Source organism: Natrix helvetica (assembly GCF_964273705.1).
Source record: "Natrix helvetica genome assembly, chromosome: 1".
NCBI lineage: Eukaryota > Metazoa > Chordata > Lepidosauria > Squamata > Natricidae > Natrix > Natrix helvetica.
In genome coordinates, this window is record NC_138548.1 from 210,653,849 (window position 1) to 210,674,346 (window position 20,498).

At 46.2% G+C, this 20,498-nt stretch overlaps 2 protein-coding genes across 2 annotated transcripts in view; one reads left to right on the forward strand and one right to left on the reverse strand.

The window, feature by feature from the left end:
* The window catches only part of MBD6 (methyl-CpG binding domain protein 6), a 28,961-nt gene extending 22,014 nt beyond the window's left edge, over nucleotides 1-6,947 (forward strand). Inside the window, exons 10-13 of the mRNA XM_081935278.1 lie at nucleotides 997-1,479; nucleotides 4,015-4,064; nucleotides 4,174-4,249; nucleotides 5,294-6,947. Coding sequence (XP_081791404.1) covers nucleotides 997-1,479; nucleotides 4,015-4,064; nucleotides 4,174-4,249; nucleotides 5,294-5,368 — 684 coding nt within the window. The 3' untranslated portion in view covers nucleotides 5,369-6,947. The remainder of the gene's footprint in view (nucleotides 1-996; nucleotides 1,480-4,014; nucleotides 4,065-4,173; nucleotides 4,250-5,293) is intronic.
* Nucleotides 6,948-9,793: 2,846 nt separating this feature from the next.
* DCTN2 (dynactin subunit 2) overlaps nucleotides 9,794-20,498 on the reverse strand; it is a 68,295-nt gene continuing 57,590 nt past the window's right edge. Inside the window, exons 11-14 of the mRNA XM_081955353.1 lie at nucleotides 17,134-17,205; nucleotides 14,427-14,529; nucleotides 14,151-14,242; nucleotides 9,794-10,301 (exon numbers count right to left, since the gene is read on the reverse strand). Of these exons, the coding sequence (XP_081811479.1) occupies nucleotides 10,215-10,301; nucleotides 14,151-14,242; nucleotides 14,427-14,529; nucleotides 17,134-17,205 (354 nt within the window). The 3' untranslated portion in view covers nucleotides 9,794-10,214. The remainder of the gene's footprint in view (nucleotides 10,302-14,150; nucleotides 14,243-14,426; nucleotides 14,530-17,133; nucleotides 17,206-20,498) is intronic.

A 20,498-nucleotide genomic window follows, 5' to 3' on the forward strand; every position in this document is an offset into this window, starting at 1 on the left:
TAGGGGTGAACAAAGCAGTGAGACAATGGAATCTCCTTATTCTTCTACCTGTCCGTTCCCAGTTGGGATTCAGTATTCCTAGTCTAAACAACCAATATCTTCTGAAACATGTTTCCTTCTTAGTTTACGTGGGAACTAACTAGACATTCTTCGCTCAATTCCTTCCTTCGTTCCTTCCTTCCAGATGGCGGCAGCGGAGGAAGCAGTATCAGATCACGGGAAGAGAAGTTACTAAATTAAGTAGGAAAGTATAAGGAAAGGGGGGGAACGGGAGGAAAAAGGAGCAGGAAGTTAGATAAATAAAATAGAAAGGATAAAGGAAAAGGAGAAATTGGGGTAAGGAGGAAAACACCAGCAAAATAGCAGGGCAGCAAATAAATAGCTGCACCCTGAGTTGGAGGCAGTTGGCAATGGAAAGTCCAGATCTCTATCCAATACATTGTTTCCAGAATCTTTTCCTGCCGGTTCTATGATAGCACGCTTCACGCTCGTACTTTGCGCGCGTGCAGCACTCAAAGACCGTCCTCGGTGTCAGTGCTGGTGAGCTGAGCTGTTTTTTAGCTCAGCTGAGGCACGGCAATCCGGTCTGCCGGGCGAATCAGCTGAGCTAAAAAACAAGGGAATATAAGACAGGGAACGGAGGGGTGGGGCTACCAGAGGTGGTACTTACCGGTTCTCCAAACTGTTCAAAATTTCCACTACTAGTTCGCCCGAACTGGTCTAAACCGGCTGAATACCACCTCTGACTGTTTCTCTGAAAGGTTAAAAGATGAGAAAGGACCAGGATGAACCAATTGAGTGTGATATCAATGCTCTTTAGAAAGACAGCCCTGAGAAATGGAATACTTAACAACCACATAAACATTCAAAAATCCATCCACTTGGCAAAATGTAAGTCCAGAAAATCTTTTGGAGAAGCAACCCCTGAATTGCTGCAGAGAAGATAAAATGATCTCACGAAGGTTTCTTCTCTCTTTCTCACTCTCTGTTTGCCAGCTAAGCACTGGTTTCAGTGCCCCAGAGAAACTGGTGCTACCCAGTGAACCTCCAGCCTCCGCCTTGTCCAGTGTGCTCCCTGTGCCAGAGACTGAGCCAAGCCACCAGACTATCTTGCCCCCTTGCACGGACACTGCCCTCACAAGTGCCTTAGAGTCGCCCAGAGCCCTTGAGCCAGCCCGGCAAGGAGAACAGGAGGCCCCCGCAGGGCAAGAAGCCAGCGGTTCCCACTCTCCCCACAAGCGGCTCAGATGTAGCCTGGAAGAACTGAACGGGGACTCTGCCAGCAGCCTTCTGCGAGGATCACTCCGGGGCAGCAAGACTGGACGGCGGGGGCGGGGGCGGGGAAGGCGCCACTTCAATGGCCAGCTTCCTGAGTTGGGCGCAGGACATTTGTCGCATCCCACCTGGCGTTGCAACGGGGAAATGGTGGCTAGCAGTGCAGAAACCCAAGCAGGTCCTTTTGCTGTTCAGGAGATAAAGGTATGTAGAAGTGTTTAATTGGGCCTCTCCAACTTGGTACCCTTCAGGTGTTTGGAGACTGCATCCCCTGCAATTGCCAGTCAACTGACTGAATTCTGGGGGTTGTAGTCTCAGTGTAACTGAAAGGTACCCAGTTGGGGAAGGCTTAGATAGAACAAGGAAGGAGTTCAAGGAAATTGTAGGGAAATTGTTTTTTACCACAATTGTCCAGACACTCCAAAAGGAAAAAGCTTGCTTTCTGGAGGTACTTTCTTATTGACAACTCCATCAAACCTCAAGTGCTGGACCAGGATGCATCTTTGATCTAATCTACAAAGCAGTTGTGTTGGTCTCTTCTTTAGGTGAAAGATAACCCCAGTTTGAACCTTGGGTCCACACTGGCTGCAATTGGGATTAATATTTCCATAATATAAGCAAGGCAGTTGTTAAAGAGAGTCATGCCCAACTTTACGAGGGGTTTTTGTGTGTATGCCACAGTTGTTAAGCAAATCAGTACAGTTTTCAGCAAATCTAGCTTTCCATACCGATCGTTCATTGGAAGCCAGCTGAGGTCGCAACTGCGGAATCACACAACCCTGAGATATGGCAAAGGTTGTAAATGCATGCCGGTTGCCAACCATCTGATTTTGTTCACATGATCGTGGGGATATTTTGGCAATGCCTAAGAACCACTCATAAATCATTGTTTTCAGTGCTGTTGTAAATTTGATTGGTCACTAAATGAATGGTTATAAGTTGAGGAATAGCTGTATACCGTTAAGTCTCTTTTTACATCAGTCCAGGTCCGCTAGGAAGACTCCCAGTTTTTCCATAGTCCTCCAGAAAGTGCTTCATGGTGTGTCTTTGTTTTTTTTTCCTTGTATTAGACCAATAGCCATATGATTTCATGGTATTGATTCGGTTCATACATTATGCTAAGCCATGGTTTTCTTAATCATGATTTGTTAAGTAAGCTAGAGTTAGCAAGATTCATATAAATTTTTCATTTGCAAACCAGAATTGCTGGGGGTTTATAGCACTCTAAACAGGGGTGGAAAACCATGGCCCTTTTATGACTGGTGGACTTCAACTCCCAGAATTCTGGGAGTTGAAGTCCACCAATCATAAAAGGGCTTTGGTTCCCCACCCCTGCTCTAAAAGTACAGACTGCTTCTGATCTTCACAGCACTTTCTACCCTTCCAGCTGTCTTGGCTTTAAAATCAGCACTGTTGGAAACCAGGCTGAGCTCTTCTGACACAAGGCTGACTCCGCACTACATAGAGGTCAGACAAGGAGGCTGTTTGCTTTAGAAATTGAAAGCTGCTGTTTTCATCTCAATGAGACATAAAACAAATTGGGGGAAACTGTATTTAGTGCTCCAGCTATCTTAACAAAGTACTATATTTTTTTGGAGTATAAGACGCACCTTTTTTGCCTCAAAAAAGAGGGTGAAAATCGGGTGTGTTATATACACTGAATACAGCATTTTTGGCCTCCCGAAATGCCGCCCCCTTTGCAAAAATGTCCGTGCATAGCCTTTAGGCTGTTTTCTCTTCGTTTTTGTCCCTCAGCCCCCAGGAAGACTCTATAAATCTCCTAAAGGCTATGCCTGCACTTTTTTTGACAAAAAACGGGCCCGTTTTCATGAAAAACAAGTCGTTTTGGGGAGGCCTGCCTCTTTTTAATTTGCCTCTTCAAAATCTTGGTGCGTCTTATACTCCAGTGTGTCTTATGCTCCGAAAAATATGGTAATCTTGTGGGATTTGGTCATAGGTTGAAGCCTATTTGAGGAATTTGTGGGATTGGTTAGATCCTGGTTATTGAAACTTGCCATGTCAATTTGCCATTATGTGACGCTTCACGATGTTTTTTCCCTTCGCGGAGCTGGGGTAGATGTGCCCTGTGCGTGACCTATCCAGCCCGCAGGCCGCCAGTTTAACACCCCTGGGTTAGATTATAGAGTTGCAAGCAGCAGAGGGCTTGCAGGACGCAACCTGATTCTAGTGGGGTAAGACTGATATTATGGCTTAGTGTGATGTGTGAACCCAAACATTGTTTTGTTTCCTTTGATTGCTCCTTCTTCAGAGGACTTTGGTTTTAAAGTAAAAGACTATTCTAAAGCTTACTCAGGAAGAATTTTGGACTCTTCAAACTATGGGGGAGGTATGTATGTGTTGCTGTTTCAATAACTTGCCCTCATTCTAACAATAGTAAATATAAACCCATGCATGTAGAGAACAGGAGAATCATATAGCGATGTGCCAGGTTATCTAACATTGTGCATATGTTACGTGGGGCAGCATTTAATTATGGGTGTCTCTGTGCACACATTTACATTTTCCCACGTTGTCTTCAGACTGAAACGAAAAAGGTTTAGGAAAGCTTTACTGTTTCCTTAAGTTGAATGGATGAGCTGATCCTTGTAGAATGGGTGTGAAACCATGCATTGCCAATCAAGCCAATTGTGTGGAGTTGTCTTACCGTCAGCTCTGGAGTGCTTTTAGAAAGCGGACATCTTCAGAATTATTTACCTTCTAACCCATTTCTTTTTCTAGGGACCTCCAGGTAGGCGACCAGCCCGCCGTGGCCGAAGGAGGAAAAGCAGGTGAGAATCAGTGCCCAGAAGGGACGGGATTCGTAAAGATAGCAGAATTCAAAGCAAGTCCTGAGATATCTCAGAGGTTATTTATTAGGCCACTGTTTTCTCATTGCAGTGGTGTCCGGCCCAGTGCCCGACCTGAGACTACACGGATTCGGGGTCCTAGCATTGATCCAGGGTCCAGCCCATTGGTAAATATGTATTTTTTTCTTGTGGGTGAGAATGTGAAGTAGACGAAGCCAGTATTTCTTAGGGAGGGGATTTCCCTAAGGTTTGGCGTACAGTATTGATGTGTTCTGCCTCTTTTTAAATTGAGGTAAACGGCTCCTTCATGGTTTATACTACGGTTTCTGCTGCAGTGTGGAGGGGAAAAATGCCACTGATTTTTGGCAATTGTGGCTGCAGAGGGCCGTTTACAAAGACTGCAGAAGGGATGCTCAAGAGTTATTACTCCTGAGCGGGAGACTCCAACCTTGGCAACTTTTAAGACTTGTGGACTTCAACTCCCAGAATTCCTTAGCCAGCTTTGAAGGGACCCTGGACATCTTCTTATCCAAACCTCTGTTCAAGGCAGGAGTCCTTATTCCATCCTGAAGAAGTGCCTTTTTGAAACCCTCCACTGATGGAGCACCCACAATTCCAGGATAATTAATTGTTCCATTCCATTGATTAATTGTTCTCGCTGTCAGGAAATTCTGCCTTAGTTCCAAGTTGGAACTTCTTCCTCTGCCAAGCTCCCACCCATCACTTCTTGTCCTGTCCTCAGGTGCTTTGAGGGATAAATTGATCCCCTCTTCTCTGTTGAGAGCCCCTCAAGTACTGGGAAGATAGTATCATGTCACCCCTGGTCCTTCTCTTCACTAAATTAGTCCAGTGGTCAGCAACCTTAAACACTCAAAGAGCCACAAAGGTCCTAACCGGAAGCCCCCCCGTTCAATTCTGGAGTCAACCGGAAGTCCGGTTCCTCCACCATAGAGTCTCTTCTTAGCACAGCGTCCTGTTATATCTGTCCTAACTGAAAGCCCTATCAATTGTGGAGCCGACCTCAGCTTTGCTGGCTGAGGAATTCTGGGAGTTGAAGTCCACAAGTCTTAAAGTTTCCAAGGTTGGACACCCCTGCTCCTGAGGATGCACCCTCCCCCGCTTTGTAAGGGAAGGAATAAGGAGTGGTGCTGTCATCCAGACTTGTGAATTGTAACCTAACTTGTCTTTCCTCACTTTTTCCCCTCTTGTAGGTTGACTACACTGTTGCTCGACGTCCTCGGCCTGGTCGGCCTGTGAAAAACAGGAGGAGGAAATTGGCCACATAACACTGCCTGGAACCAAGGGGTCTCCACCACTGTCCACTCTTAAACAAAGAGAGCTTGGGACATCTGTCTCTCCCCATCCATGATCCCCTTCCATCTCTGGGGCCCAGCCTATAGGTGTAGCCCAAAGGAGGGGAGGAAATACCAGCAAAAGGATCGGTTGTTGCTGACGGCTCTGAGCATCTTGACCATGAATGTGTTTTAGCTTCACCACTTGCCTGGATTCCAGAATCTTTTGCCAGAGGGATCTCTAAAAGCACACGGTGCAGCTCTGGTCTCAGCATTTTTTTGGGGGGAGGGGTGTGTGGGTTTGCTGTCAGGAGGAGGCTAAGGGGGAGAGGGCCACGCCCATAGCACTTCTTGAAGCCATGTTTGTAACGTTCCTCTTGGTGGTGCAGGAGACCCTCCTGCCCTTGCTTTTGTGTCTTCCCCCACCCCTGGTGAGATTCCCCTACGGTTGGGTCCCCCCAAACCTCAGCAAGGAGTAGCAAGGGCCGTGTCCTCCTGGAGGGAGACGACGACGCCCTTTCACTTCCCACCTTACCTCAGGCCTGCGTGCACCGCACGCGGGTGAGAACCGGCTCAGGGTTTTAGTACAAGAATCAGTCGCTTCTTCTCTCTGCCTTGCCAAACATACACACACACACTCTCTTTCTCTCTGTCTCTGTCACACACACGCAGGCAAGCTTGGTCCTGATCCCAGTGGCCAAGGTACAAAGCAATAAGGAAAATAAGCCACATTAAGTTCAAGGAAAAATCCTATTCAGTTTTCCCAGAAATTTCTTCCCTTCCCTCCCAACGCAGCCTCTCTGCCTCTATTTATATGCTACTCAAAGACAGCGACAATATGCCACACCCTGAATGGTGACTTAGCCTGTTCTATTCTCCTCTTCAAGTCCAGTTGCAACTCTGGGACTGTAAGAGTCTCAAGTGCATCCTTCTTCCCTACACAAAAATACCCTTATTTGTTTTTAAACTATATATTATTTCCTTGTATTTCCCTTTAAAAAAAAAAAAAAATCCTCAAAAGAACACTCAGGTCATAGCACATTGGGGTGGGGTGGAGAAAGACGATTTTGTGCTCAAAAATACACTTGGCCCATCTTTGCCAGCGCGAGCTCCCTTTCCCCTGCTCCTCTCCTCATTCATTCCCCCAAACACATAACACTACAATCCTCATCTCTAAATGACCAAATCACATTCACACCGCCCCCCCTCCCTCTTCCCCCATCCGGTTGTAACTCTCGACACATTATGCAAAAGCACTGTGTAGATACTGTACAGGTTGTGCTGTGTCTCCCCTTCCCTCCCATGCACTTCAACCAACCAACTTCGGCCTTTCTTTTGTATAAAGAAGAAGAAAAAAAGGAATGGGGGGGAAAAGCTATTTTTCCTTTTTCGAGCTTACATTTTGTTTTGTAAAAATAAAAATACACAATTGTGAATTGTAGCTTTTCTATGGGAGCGACTTTTAATTTAACAGATGAAAATATTTTGAAGCTTAGATTGAAGTTACTGTTTATTTGTTTATTTTTGGGGGGGGTGTTTTGTATCAAGTATTAAAATATGTATTTAAAACAGCTGGATGCGATTGTTTTTGGGCAGCTGAAACTCTAGCCTTGGAACAGGACTATATTCTTAACTTAGGATGGGGGAAGAGGCTGAAACTGCCTTGTCTCAAAGAAAACAGCCTTACTGGGCAGGCAACCTTAACAAGCAATAACAAGCAGGTGGTTTGCAGATTGGCAGCTGCCTCCCTGCATTGTTTCAATTCTCTTTCAATTCTCATTCAGAACTAGCATTAAATTAGAAAGTCTTTGCTTCATGACTAATGATACTTCAAACGCATTAGGTAATGCGGCATTACTAAATTGCCTGACTTCAGCTCACCTCCTGAGATCATGATAATAGCGAGATCTCCTTGTCTTGTCAGCCAAGCATTGGCTTGCATTAGAAGCATGGCAAATTAGCTAAGAGCGCTAAAAGGAGACTTTGACACCTGAAAATGCTACCTATTCCAGCTCCTTGAGAAAGTGAGACATTATGCAAGATAAATTATGCATAAATTATGTTATTATGCAAGATAAATCATTCTCACGGATCATCTCTTCAACAGTTCCAACCAAATTTTGCTTCTTCCCTGTACTGGACTTTTTTTTTTCATTTGCTTAATCATTTTTTTTCTTTGTTCAACACAGAGGTGATATTCAGCAGATTGTGACCAGTTCTGGAGAACAGGTGGCGGAAATTTTGAGTAGTTTGGAGAACCGATAAATACCATCTCTGACTGACCCCGTCCCCATCTATTCTCTGCCTCCCAAGTCCCAGCTGATCAGGAGGGAATGTGGACTTTGCAGTAACTTTCCCATGGAGTGGGGAGGGAATGGAGTTTTTACAGTATCCGTCCCCTGCCAAGCCACACCCACCAGGCCACACCCACAGAACCAGTAGTAAATAATTTTGAATCCCACCACTGGTTCAACATATGTAATAGGAAAAAGCTGTGGGATGGTTCTTATAACAGCCAGTATAGACTGTTCCGGATTTCAACCGGATATTTCCCAGTTCACTTTATCTATACAAATTGGGTGGCATTCCATTGGCTACTGTTCTATCCCTAAAAGGAGATGAACTACCGATAGTTAGATCCACGTATACAAAAATACCCCCTCCCCCGCACAAACAGATATTTGACTACTAGGGCAATGTGATCAATGTAATTGCAGGCTTCTAGATGTCAAAATACTACTTGAAGGAAAACGGGGGGAGGGGGCAAAGTTCAGTGAATAAACTACCTGGGTTGATTCTTAAGTGATCTATAAAAATTCAAGACAAGATTCTCCTTTCTCCAGTGGTATCTGATAACAAATCTTCCAAATGTTTTGATTTTCAAAGCTCAGTTGAGTATCAGTCCGGAAGAAGCTACTAGATTATACAAAAATACTGGAAACCTAGAAACATCTTAGAAACTAGTCTGGTAGCTGCATTTCATTTCCAGAGCATTCACTACAATTCAGTATCTCTAAGGGGTATCCATATGTACTATACCAGAGGTGGTATTCAGCAGGTTTTGACCAGTTCTGGAGAACCGGTAGCGGAAATTTTGAATAGTTCAGAGAACCGGCAAATACCACCTCTGGCTGGCCACGCCCCCATCTCTTCTCTGTCTCCTGAGTCCCAGCTGATTGGGAGGGAATGGAGATTTTGCAGTAACCTCCTCCTGGAGTAGGGAGGGAATGGAGGTTTTACAGTATTCTTCCCCTGCCACGCCCAAGCCACACCCACTAAGCCATGCCATGCCCATGCCATGCCCACCAAACCACACCTACAGAACCAGTAGTAAAAAAAATGAATTCCACCACTGGAAAAGTTATTATAGAAATGTCTACTGTGATTTAATCTTTTTTCATTTTAGTCTCCAAATAGTCTTGTGCTTCAAACAGGACCCAAAGTATACAGTAACTGCTAGGAGGGAAGCCAAGAGAGAAGATGAGGGGTCTTATTTCCTTACTGACATTATCTGACATGATAATGAGGGGTCTTATTTTCTTACTGACATCATGATACTGACATTACATGTGGCAGGTAGAAATCTAAGGAGGCTGATTTGTGCGTTTGGGATTAACAGATTTACTTTGCTTCTGATGCTTTGTACAGCTTTGATACACCAAGAGCTCTGAGGGCTCTTCAGAAATGGTTGCATTACGTTGCAAAAGAAAGCACCCATTTGCGACAGGCTGAATGCTCTTCTCTCTTCTTCCTTTATGGAGGCACACGCGAGGCCCACTTCTCCAAGGCATTCCGGGTCCCTAAAGCTGCTGTGATCCCCAGAGGGAAGACAAGAATGTGAGGCCTCATTAACCCTGTGCAAAGCCAGATGGCAAGTTCATACAGCCCAACTTTAGACAATGAGCTGGAGAATCCCTCCCACACCCTCTCTGACCTACCAGGATACTCCCAGGCAGGCCCTTCAGAACTGCCTTGCTGCTCAGTACCCACTGATATCTAGTAATACGCCACCCTAGGCCTGGAAGTAGCAAAGGAGAGTTTAATCCCTGATGAAAACAGACGAGAATATAACAAATCATTTGAAGGCGAGAGACATGTTAGATGTTATACAGAGGTGGTCTTCAGCCAGTTCTGACAGATTCTGGAGAGCCGGTAGCAGAAATTTTGAGTAGTTCGGAGAACCAGCAAATAGGCTGGCCCTGCCCCCGCTGCCTCCCAGCCAATCTTCTTTTGTTGCCCTGAACAGGAGAACAGAGCTGGAAAGCAGGTTAGTGGGGTGGGGAGGGAATGGGGATTTTGCAGTGTCCTTCCCCTGCCACACCCACAAAGCCACGCCCACAGAACCGGTAGTAAAAAAAATTGAATCCCACCACTGATTTATGTCTCAACTTTAAAAAAAAAGACTACAGCACAAAGCAGTAAGCATCAGAGTTTAATGACAGAAAATAATTATACAACACAATTCAACTCCCATGCTGAGAACATAAGACACCTTTCCATGTAAAAGGCCCTTCCTTACGGGCCAAAGAGGCAGCGGACCTTCCTTGAGGAATGGGCCAAAGGATGACTTCCCTCACAGAGCTTTCCCATCCAAGCAGGGAGTGCAGCTTTCCCCTCTGCAATCAGCAGCCTTCAGGGACAGGGAAACATTGGAAAGGGGGAGGGATCCAGCTGCCTTTTAACATAGAAGCACTCAGTCCTCTGGCCCATAGGAAGGTTCAACCCCTGCTATGAATGTGCAAAAAAAGGGACGAAGGTAAGGAGAGGACAGAGCAATTAGTGTGTGTTTTACAAGAGTGGGGGCAAACCTTCCCGCCCTGCCTTTTCTGTTAGAGGAGGTTTATTTGGCCAGCTTCTGTACCCGTGAGTTGATGCTGGCAAAATTGTCTTCAACAGCAGCTAGATTCTCTTTCATAGCTTTCTGAACCTAAGGAGAGAGGGTGAGGGGAAAATGGTCAGCCACGAAGGGGAAACAGCCAGGCAGATTCATTGGAACCCCTCGCCTACCACCATATACAGTGAGGACCCCATGAGCACCAAGTTGAGGCTATCTACCATCTGGAAACCCCAAATAGCAATAGCACTTAGACTTATATACTGCTTCGCAGTGCTTCACAGCCCTCTCTAAGCGGTTTTACAGAATCAGTTTATTGCCCCCAACAATCTGGGTCCTCATTTTACCAACCTCGGAAGGATGGAAGGCTGAGCCAAACTGAGTCTGGTGAGATTCGAACTGCCAAATTGCAGTTAGCTGGCAGTCAGCAAAAATAGCCTGCAGTTCTGTACTCTAACCACTGTGCCACTGAACCTCTTGGTGCTGATATCTTCAGAGCAATGTTCCCTCTAATTTTTTTTCAGTGTGAGCAGAAAAGTATAGTGTTTGAGCGGCACATTTTTATGCCTGAGCAGCACCTGAATTTTTTTCACATGTGTCACCTAAGACAACAACAAAATCAGTATTATTTGAAACTCAAAGTTATGTTTATTCAAGGTACCCGCTTAATTAAAAGTGTTATATAGTATCACTTAACAACGCTCCTGCTTAGCAACCAAAATGATGGGTCAGAAACTCTGGTATTTGAAGCACGCAAGTCTTAAAGCTGTCAAGTTACAAGATCCTTGCATCCCTAACCCTTTAGGAAAAAAAATCCCAAGGGGTCTTCAAACTTGACAGCTTTAAGACTTGTGGACTTCAACTCCCAGAATTCCTCCTCCAGTCATGTTGGCTCAGGAACTCTGGCATTGAAGCATGCAAGTCTTAAAGCTGTCAAGTTGCAAGACCCTTGCACCCTTAACCCTTTAGAAAAAAAAAAAACCCAGGGTCTTCAAACCTGACAGCTTGAAGACTTGTGGACTTCAACTCCCAGAATTCCTCCTCCAGTCATGTTGCGGCGACGTCATCTGCGTGGATCTGCTCCATCTTCGGTTTTTTTCACAGGGGACAGGGCTGCTGCTGAAGATGCTGACGACGAGCCCCTGCCGCCACCAGAATAACAGCTACCTCCTCCTCCTTCTCCTCCTCAAACAGCACCACCACATTTGGAGTGAAGCCGCCAAAGCTCCCGCTGGCGCCCCCGCCCATGGCAGCGGCGGCGGTGCGTCCCCCTCCACTCGGAGCACCTGAGCTGGGCACCGCATTACCCCTGCTGCCTTCTCCTCCTCCGCCGTGCTTTTGAGAAGCCATGAGGCTTTTTTTCCCCCCTGCTGCCCTCCGCCGCCTTCCTACTGGCTCCCGCGGCCTCATGGCTCCTCAAAAGCAACGCAGAGGAGGGGGCAGGGGTAACGCGGGGCTCAGCTCAGGTGCTCCGAACAGAGAGGGAGGCGCCGCTGCCATGGACGGGGGCGCCGGCGGGAGCTTTGGCGGCTTCACTTCTCACTGTCAGGAAATCTGCCGCAGCGTCGGGCAGCAAATGTGGTGCTGTTAGAGGAGGAGGAGGCGGCAGCAGATATTCCAGTAGCAGCAGGGGCTTTGAGGGTTTATTTTAGCCGCAGCGCCGGGCGCAAGCAGCTAGGATTGGCTGCCCACAAAGGACCTCCCCGGGCTTGCTTTGCTGAACTAGCGTCAGTCGCCCCGGGCTCACCAAAACAAGTCCGGGGAGGTCCTTTGCGGGCGGCCAGTTCTAGCCGTCTGCAAAGGACCTCCCCAGCCTCCGGCGCCTGTGACAGTACAAAACACTGTGCGGCAGTTGGAAACTGCTGTGCGGTGTTTTGTTGCCACCTGCGCGGCCGCGCAGCCGCGCACTTTAGAGGGAACAGTGCTTCAGGGTAGTGCTGATATCTAATAACTAGAGGCTGTGCTTTAGTAAACCAATTCAATACATATCAAGAATAACAGTATCCTCCACACAGAATAAATTGGGCAAACATCCTTTTTTTATTTTACATTTTTCATAATTTGCAAATTATCTCTCTCTCTCTCTCTCTCTCTCTCCCTCCCTCCCTCTCTCCTATCTATCTATCTATCTATCTATCTATCTATCTATCTATCTATCTATCTATCTATCTATCATCTATCTATCATCTATCTATCTCTATCTATCTATCTCTATCTATCTATCTCTATGTATCTCTCTATCTATCTCTATCTATCTATCTATCTATCTATCATCTATCTATCTATCATCTATCTATCATCTATCTATCTATCTATCTATCTATCTATCTATCTATCTATCTATCTATCATCTATCTATCTATCTATCTATCTATCTATCTATCTATCTATCTATCTATCTATCTACTATCTATCTATCATCTAATCTATCTACATCCATCATGTCTGTATATACACTATATTGCCAAAAGTATTCGCTGACCTACCTTTACTCACATATGAACTTACTGGAAGTGACATCCCATTCCTAATCCATTGGGGTTCAATATGACGTCGGTCCACCTTTGCAGCTTTAACAGCTTCAACTCTTCTGGGAAGGCTGTGCCCAAGGTTCAGGAGTGTGTTTATGGGAATTTTTGACCATTCTTCCAGAAGCGCATTTGTTTGTTTTTTTAAACAAAATTTTATTGGTTTTTAAAAAAATAAACAAGGAAAGGGGTAGTGGAATAGGTTACAAATTTTGGCAGTTACAATATGCCGGAGGTGGTCCCTCCCCCCATGCTCATACTTTTCATTTATTAATACATTAGATTGTTACAAGTTAATAGTACTTTGTCAGCATATAAACTTTTATCTTCAAATAATTTCAATCATTTTACATTTTTTCTTGTTCATTTTTGTGATCTGAGTTTTCTCGATGTTGCCCCTTCTCCCCCCGCCAGCAGAGCTCCGGCCCCTCCCGTTCCTGTGTGTCTGGTGTAGTATCATCAGGTTTATCTAGGAGGGCTTTATTTTTTTCCATAAAGGCCTGAGCCTCTATGGTTGTGTTGATTCTGACTCTTGTGTCCTCCCAGAATATTAGCATACCTTCAGGCATCCAAATAATCAGAATCAGGTGTTCCAATCCCCTCCATGGCCACAGGTGTATAAAATCAAGTACCTAGGCATGCAGACTGTTTTTACAAACATTTGTGAAAGAATGAGCCGCTCTCAGGAGCTCAGTGAATTCCAGCGTGGAATTGTGATAGGATGCCACCTGTGCAACAAATCCAGTCATGAAATGTCCTCGCTCCTAAATATTCCACAGTCAACTGTCAGCTGTATTATAAGAACGTGGAAGTGTTTGGGAATGACAGCAACTCAGCCACCAAGTGTTAGGCCACATAAACTCATCCAACATCAGTGTGTGACCTCACAAATGTGCTTCTGGAAGAATGGTCAAAAATTCCCATAAACACACTCCTAAACCTTGGGCACAGCCTTCCCAGAAGAGTTGAAGCTGTTATAGCTGCAAAGGGTGGACCGACGTCATATTGAACCCTATGGATTAGGAATGGGATGTCATTTACAGTAAGTTCATATGCAAGTAAAGGCAGGTGAGCGAATACTTTTGACAATATAGTGTAGGTACCAGCCCTCTTCCAAAATCTTACCCTCTGACCTCTGATGTTCAGAAGACATTTCTAAGAAAACGTTAAAGGTATCTTCCCAATTACTATATAATCTTGAGTAAATGTTATATATCAAGACTCCTCCTTCTAGACCTCACAGTCATAGGACAAACAACTCCGCATAACTTTGGGTGAGCGCAACAGATTGCTCCCTACTCTTAAACACTGTGAGACAGGCGTGCATGTTTCATGTGCAGAGGGATGTTCGTGAAGATTCAGGTCACAGAGGTCTGGCACTACCCCGGGTGATTCTCAGTGTTCTAAGTCTTACCTGTGTCAGCAGGGTGACGTTATCCTTCAGGGAATTAGCAATCATTTGCTGGGTAGTATCCAAGTGAGTCAGGAGCTGACCGAATTGCATGGCTGTAACCAAGACGAACCCAAGTCAGTTGGAGGAAAAAAACTGTTCGGCACTAGAATTGCTCCTTGGGGTAACAAGAACCCAAAGGCTGAGAATGTTTTTTGAATCCACGACTTCAAGGCTGGTTGGTTTTTAAGAAGTCCTCACCATAATCCTCCCCCCACCCCGCAAAGCCCGAGAACTCACCTTGTTCATGCAACTGCCGCACGGCCATAAGGCGCTGCACCACATCAGGTAGGGTGCTAGCCAGGGGGCTCCACTCCTGCACAAGTGCATACAGCTGATGAACCTGGAAAGAGAGAGAGAGAGAGAGAAAGAGAGAGGAATCTCCTGAGCAAGGAGAGAAGGGGGAGTGACGATCTGGCCCTGGCCTTGACTTTCTGAAATGCCACACCACCTAGGTGAACAAATGCATGCGTGCATACCTGGGAGAAAATTTCACTGAGTTTGGCCCTCAAATCTCATGATCTGATTGCAGAGGTGGTATTCACTTACCTTCTCTACCGGTTCACAAATGTGAGTGTGTGTGCATGCGCTCAGGCTTCCACGCATGCGCTTTGGCTAAAAAAAAGGGGGGCCTAAATGGGATGACGTAGAGCTGGGGAGGATGGGCGAGGCCAGCCGCGATTTCCGCTACCGGTTGAGGCAAACTGGCAGAATACTACCTCTGTCTGGTTGGCACTAATCAAGTATTAACCAACCATTAACCAACCAACATATACAGGTAGTCCTTGAGTTACGACCACAATTGAGCCCAAGGTTTCTGTTGCTAAGTGAACCATTTGCTAAGTGAGTTTGCCTCATGTTACGACTTTTCTTGCCACAATTGTTAAGTGAATCACTGTGTTTGTTAAATTAGTATCATTGTGGTTGTTAGGTGAATCTAGCTGTCCCATTGACTTTGCTTGCCAGAAGGTCTCAAAGGGGGGGTCAGGTGACCTCAGGACACGGCAACCGTCAGAAATACGAACCAGTTGTCAAGCATCTGGATTCTTTTTTTTTTCAAAACAGTTTTTAATATTAATTCTTCACTCTTCTTCCCCTTCCTCTCCCTCACTCCTCCCCTCTTCTCCCCCTTCCTTTCTCCCACTCCTCCCCTCTTCTTCCCCTTCCTCTCCTCCACTCTTCTTCCCCTTCCTCTCTGCTGCCAAGCATCTGGATTTTGATTACATGACCATTGGGGTGGGGTGGGGGAATGTTGCAACGGTCGTAAATGTGAAAATCAGTTGTATTTCACTTTTTTCAGTGCTGTCATTAACTTTGAACGGTCACTAAACAAACTGTTGTAAGTCAAGGACTACCTGTAGTTAGTGCATAAATCAGCTCTAGTGCAGGCTGAACAGTCTTCTTGCTCAGTCAGTGCTCTAGTTATGTTGCCATCTAGCAAAGTTCAGTTCACAAAATCACATGCCAGCCACTAAGTGCTAAGGGCTAAACAAATGGTGCAAGAAATTGTATGGGCACGTAAGAATGCAATCTCCATTTTTTACAGGCAGAGTCTGAACAAGGAATCCATCATCCGGAGCTGACAAAATGAACCCAGGAAACCACCAAGATCTAGAGTCATCAGGATCCAATGAGTTTCAAGCTATCTGACACAACAGATTATTAATATTTCAAGATATTTTTTTAAAAAATGAGTTAGGTGTAGCTGCTGAATTGGTAACAGGCAGTACAAATCACCATAGACTTAGACTATCAGCCAGAAACAAATGTTATCCTTGCTGAATGCCAGACATTCACACCAAGGGCTGGGCAAGGATCCAGATTCAAAAAGCAAAATATGATTTAACTTAAGTGTAGATACATACAGTACTTAGTGTCCGTTGGAAACCCCTTAAAAAAGAGGGAGGGAACTATGGGCCCATTATGATTTGTAGACTTCAATTCCCAGGATTCCTGAACCAGCATGCATGGCTGCTCTGGGAGTTGAGGTCCACACATCGTAAAAGGGCCATGATTCCCCACCCCTGCCTTAAAGTAGGAGGAGGAAGGTGTGCTGGATATGTTCGCTGCCTTGAGCTATTTGTAAAAATAATAAAGGTGAGATACATATTTTCCTCCTATTCAAGTCAAAGAAAATTGCTTTAAAGTTTTCCCGATATGCAGTAGGTTGCGATAGCCATGGAGACCACAATTGCTGTAGCTAAGCAACACAGTTATAAGTGGCGGTATCATGTGAACAGGGCACTTAGTGATGGCAATCCCAGCAGCCTTGGTTACCAACATTAAGGGAGGACCTCTCATAACGGCAAGATTTGTGAGAAGCCAGCAAGGAGCATCAAAAATCACAGTCTACATAACTGCGGCTTGCTGTGATGATGCAATCATGAGTCAGACGTTGGGTACCCAGATTGTGATCATGTGACCATAGGGATGTTGCAATGGGTGGAAATCTGAGTCCGAAGTACAGCTAATCCTCGACTTACAACGGCTCATTTAGTGACCGTTCAAAATTACAACAGTACTGAAAAATGACACATGATCAAAATTCAGATACTTGAAAACTGACTCATATTTATGGCGACGGCAGTGTCCCATGGTCATATAATCACCTTCTGCAATCTTCTGACAAGCAAAGTCAATGGGGAAGTCAGATTCACTTTGCAACTGTGCTAATAAGTTAACAACTGCTGGTATTCACTTAACCGCTGTACAAGAAAGGTCGTAAAATGAGGCAAAATTAATTGAACAAATGTCTCATTTAGCAACAGAAATTTTGGGCTAAACTGTCATAATTCAAGGACTGTCTGTACCATTTATTCAACATCAACATTATAACTTTGAACAGTAAACGAATAGTTGTGACTCAAGAACTACCTATATATATATATGATTCTTTTTTAAGTGTATTTATCACGTTCTGTGTTAGAAAGACTGAACAGAAGCTGACCTTGCTTTGGGTGTCTGCGTCCTCTACTGTGGCTTTGTGCTTGGCAATCTCATTCACTTTTCCTAAAACACTCTAGGAATGAAAACAAAAAAACAAAAACTGATGTTAACAGAGCATCCCACAATACCTTGCCACAATGTCAATATCCCATCTGATAAGCCCAAATGTATTTCCTGCTGGGAAACCTTAGAGGAATTTTTTCCAACTCTTTGTTCATCAGTTCCACAATACAGACCTCTGCTCTCAACTATATATTCATCTTCAAAATCCTCTACATCAGTGTATGTTGGAAAAAAAGCAATAGAAAGACCGTTGTCTTACCTGAACGGTCGTTCTCTGGGCGCTGCGGGACAGTCCAAGCATGGGTTAACACAGTCTAATTGCCCTAGGACTGAGTGAGTTTTTTATTGTTGACCACGCCTCCCTTTGCCTCTGCAATTCAGTTTTAAAAACGAAGACTTGGAACGTAGACCTGTTGCCTGTAGCTCCTCAATGTCAAGTCTTCATCACAAACCCTGGGTGGGGTTGGTCTGTCCCGCAGCGCCCAGAGAACGACCGTTCAGGTAAGACAACGGTCTTTCTCCTGTGCGCTGCTTGGACAGTCCAAGCATGGGACATACCCAAGCTATTGTGTCCCAGGGCGGGTAGAGTCCAACGAGTCTGAAGCCTCAACCACCTTCTGTAAGACTCTTCGTCCAAAGGAGGCTTCAGCTGAGGCAAAGGTGTCTATTTTATAGTTTTTTATGAATGCTGTGGGAGAAGCCCACATGGCCGCTCTGCAGATATCAAGGATGGAAGCCTGGGTCACCCATGCCGCCGAAGTCGCTGCGCTCCTTGTTGAGTGCGCTGTCACGTTGTGAGGGGATGCCTTGCCTTGGTGTTCATAGGCAAGTTTTATGCAGGCCCTCAACCAGCGTCCGATCGTGTGTGAAGACACCTTACGACCGAGCGACCCAGGCAGGAAGGAAATAAAAAAGGATTCGGAATGGCGAAATTCCTTGGTCCTTTTAATGTAAATGCGCACTGCCCTCCGCACGTCCAATTTATGCCAAAGTTTTTCTGTCGGATGAACTGCTTTAGGGCAGAAATTGGGAAGGATCACCTCTTGTGATCTGTGAAAGTGCGTATTCATCTTTGGAATGAAAGTGGGATCAATCCTTAGAATGACCCTGTCTGTATGAACAATACAAAGGTCCTCCCTTACTGACAACGCAGCCAGTTCAGATATTCCGCGTGCAGACGTGATGGCTATGAGAAAAACCGTCTTGAGTGACAAATGACGGAGACTAGTCTTACGTAACGGTTCAAATGGATCCCCGGTAAGTGCTTTTAATACTAGGGGCAAACTCCAGGAAGGGTAACGATGAACCACCTGGGGGCAGATGTTCACCGCACCTTTCAGAAAACTTTTCACTTGAGGATGTTGGCTCAAGGACCGACGTGAATGACATGACAGGATGGTGGACAGAGCCGCCACCTGCCTTCTGAGCGTGTTAGGCGCTAAGCCCTTCCTGCAGAACATCGAGAAGGTTAGGAATTGAAGCTGAAGCGTCCTGAACACCATTCTTGCCGCACCAGGCCGAAAACGCATTCCACGTGGCCTCATATATTCTGTTGGTGGAAGGTCGCCTGGACGCCTGGATGACCTTGTCAGAGAAGTCTTGTTTCCTCAGGAGATCCCCCTCAAGTGCCAGACGGCTAGTTGTAGCCCCTGGGGGTCCGGATGACTGATGTGTCCCTGGCTGAGGGAGATTTGCTCCTGAGGTATTCTCCACGGGTTGCGAATGGAGAGACTGACAAGGTCGGCGTACCAGGGCCTCCTGGGCCAGTGAGGCGCCACAAGCAGGAGTTCTGCCTTTTCCGTTAACAGCTTTGACACTACGTGTGGAATGAGAGGCAACGGCGGAAAGGCATACAGAAGGCCCGGGGGCCAACGGCTCCTCAGGGCGTCCGTTCCCTCTGCTAGAGGAGTGTAATAGCGGGAGAAGAATCGGGGTAGGTGTGTGTTGTTGTGTGTGGCAAAGAGGTCTACTTGCGGTTCGCCGAATTTCTCCACGATCTGATTGAAGATGTCCGGATGCAGTCGCCATTCGGAGTGATCGATCGTCTGCCGACTCAGCCAATCCGCTTCCCGATTGCTCGTTCCCGCTATGTGGTCCGATCTGATGGACGACAGATGCCTCTCCGCCCATCTGCCCAGTGCCTCTGCCTCTCGCATGAGGCTTCTGGAGTGAGTGCCGCCCTGCCTGTTGATGTGAGCCTTTGTAGCAACATTGTCTGTTAGTAACAGTACATGATGGCCCACAATGTGAGGAGCAAACTGACGGAGTGCAAGGCGGGCCGCTCTCAGTTCTAGCCAGTTTATGCTGTGGCCCGCCTCCCTTAGTGTCCATGTTCCCTGAGCAAGTTGGCCCTGACAATGTGCTCCCCAGCCCAACAGGCTTGCATCGGTTGTCACTACTAGCCTTTCGGGCTCCTTGAAAGGAGACCCTTTTTGCACTGCTGCTGTTCTCCACCAGGCAAGGGAGCGGATCACCTTGGGTGGCAGGATTACTTTTCATAGTGAGTTGCTGGTTTTGGCCCTCTGCATTGGCAGGAGGAACCACTGTAATTCCCTGGCATGAAGTCTGGCCCAGAGAACCACTTGTATGCACGAAATCATGATTCCCAGAAGCTGGGATAGATGCAAGATCAGCACTGACCTTTTCCTTTTGCACAGCAAGAGTTTGTTTTGGAGGTTCTTCATCCTGTCTGGCACGTCTTGGAGTCTATGACGGCGCCGAGATGTTGGATGCGGGTTGTCGGCACCAGATGGCTTTTCTCCCTGTTCACCGAGAAGCCGTGTTTCTCCAGTGTCTGGATGGTTGTCTGAAGGTCTCTCCGCGCCTGAGCAGGGCTGGGCGAGTGGATAATGATGTCGTCTAGGTAGCATTCTAGACGAATCGGTCTGTTCCTGAGGTGGGCTGCCAGTACTGCCAGTATCTTTGTGAAGGTCCTGGGGGCAGACGAGAGGCCGAAGGGCAGGGCCCTGTACTGATAATGCCTCCCGTCGTAGTGGAACCTCAGGAACCTTCTGTGTGCCAAATGAATTGGGACATGCAGGTAAGCCTCCCTCAAATCTATTGATGTGAGTAGATCTCCCTGCCTTGTGCATTCTAGGATGGATTGGAGGGACTGCATCTTGAACCTTCTGTATGCTAAATGTTGATTTAGACACTTTAGATCCAAGATGGCCCTCCATCCCCCCGAGTTCTTTGGGACCAGGAAGAGGATGGAGTAGAATCCCCGCCTCTCCTGATCCCTTGGAACGGGTTCTATGGCTTTTATTGTGAGCAGATGGTCAATTTCCATCTGCATGAGAATCC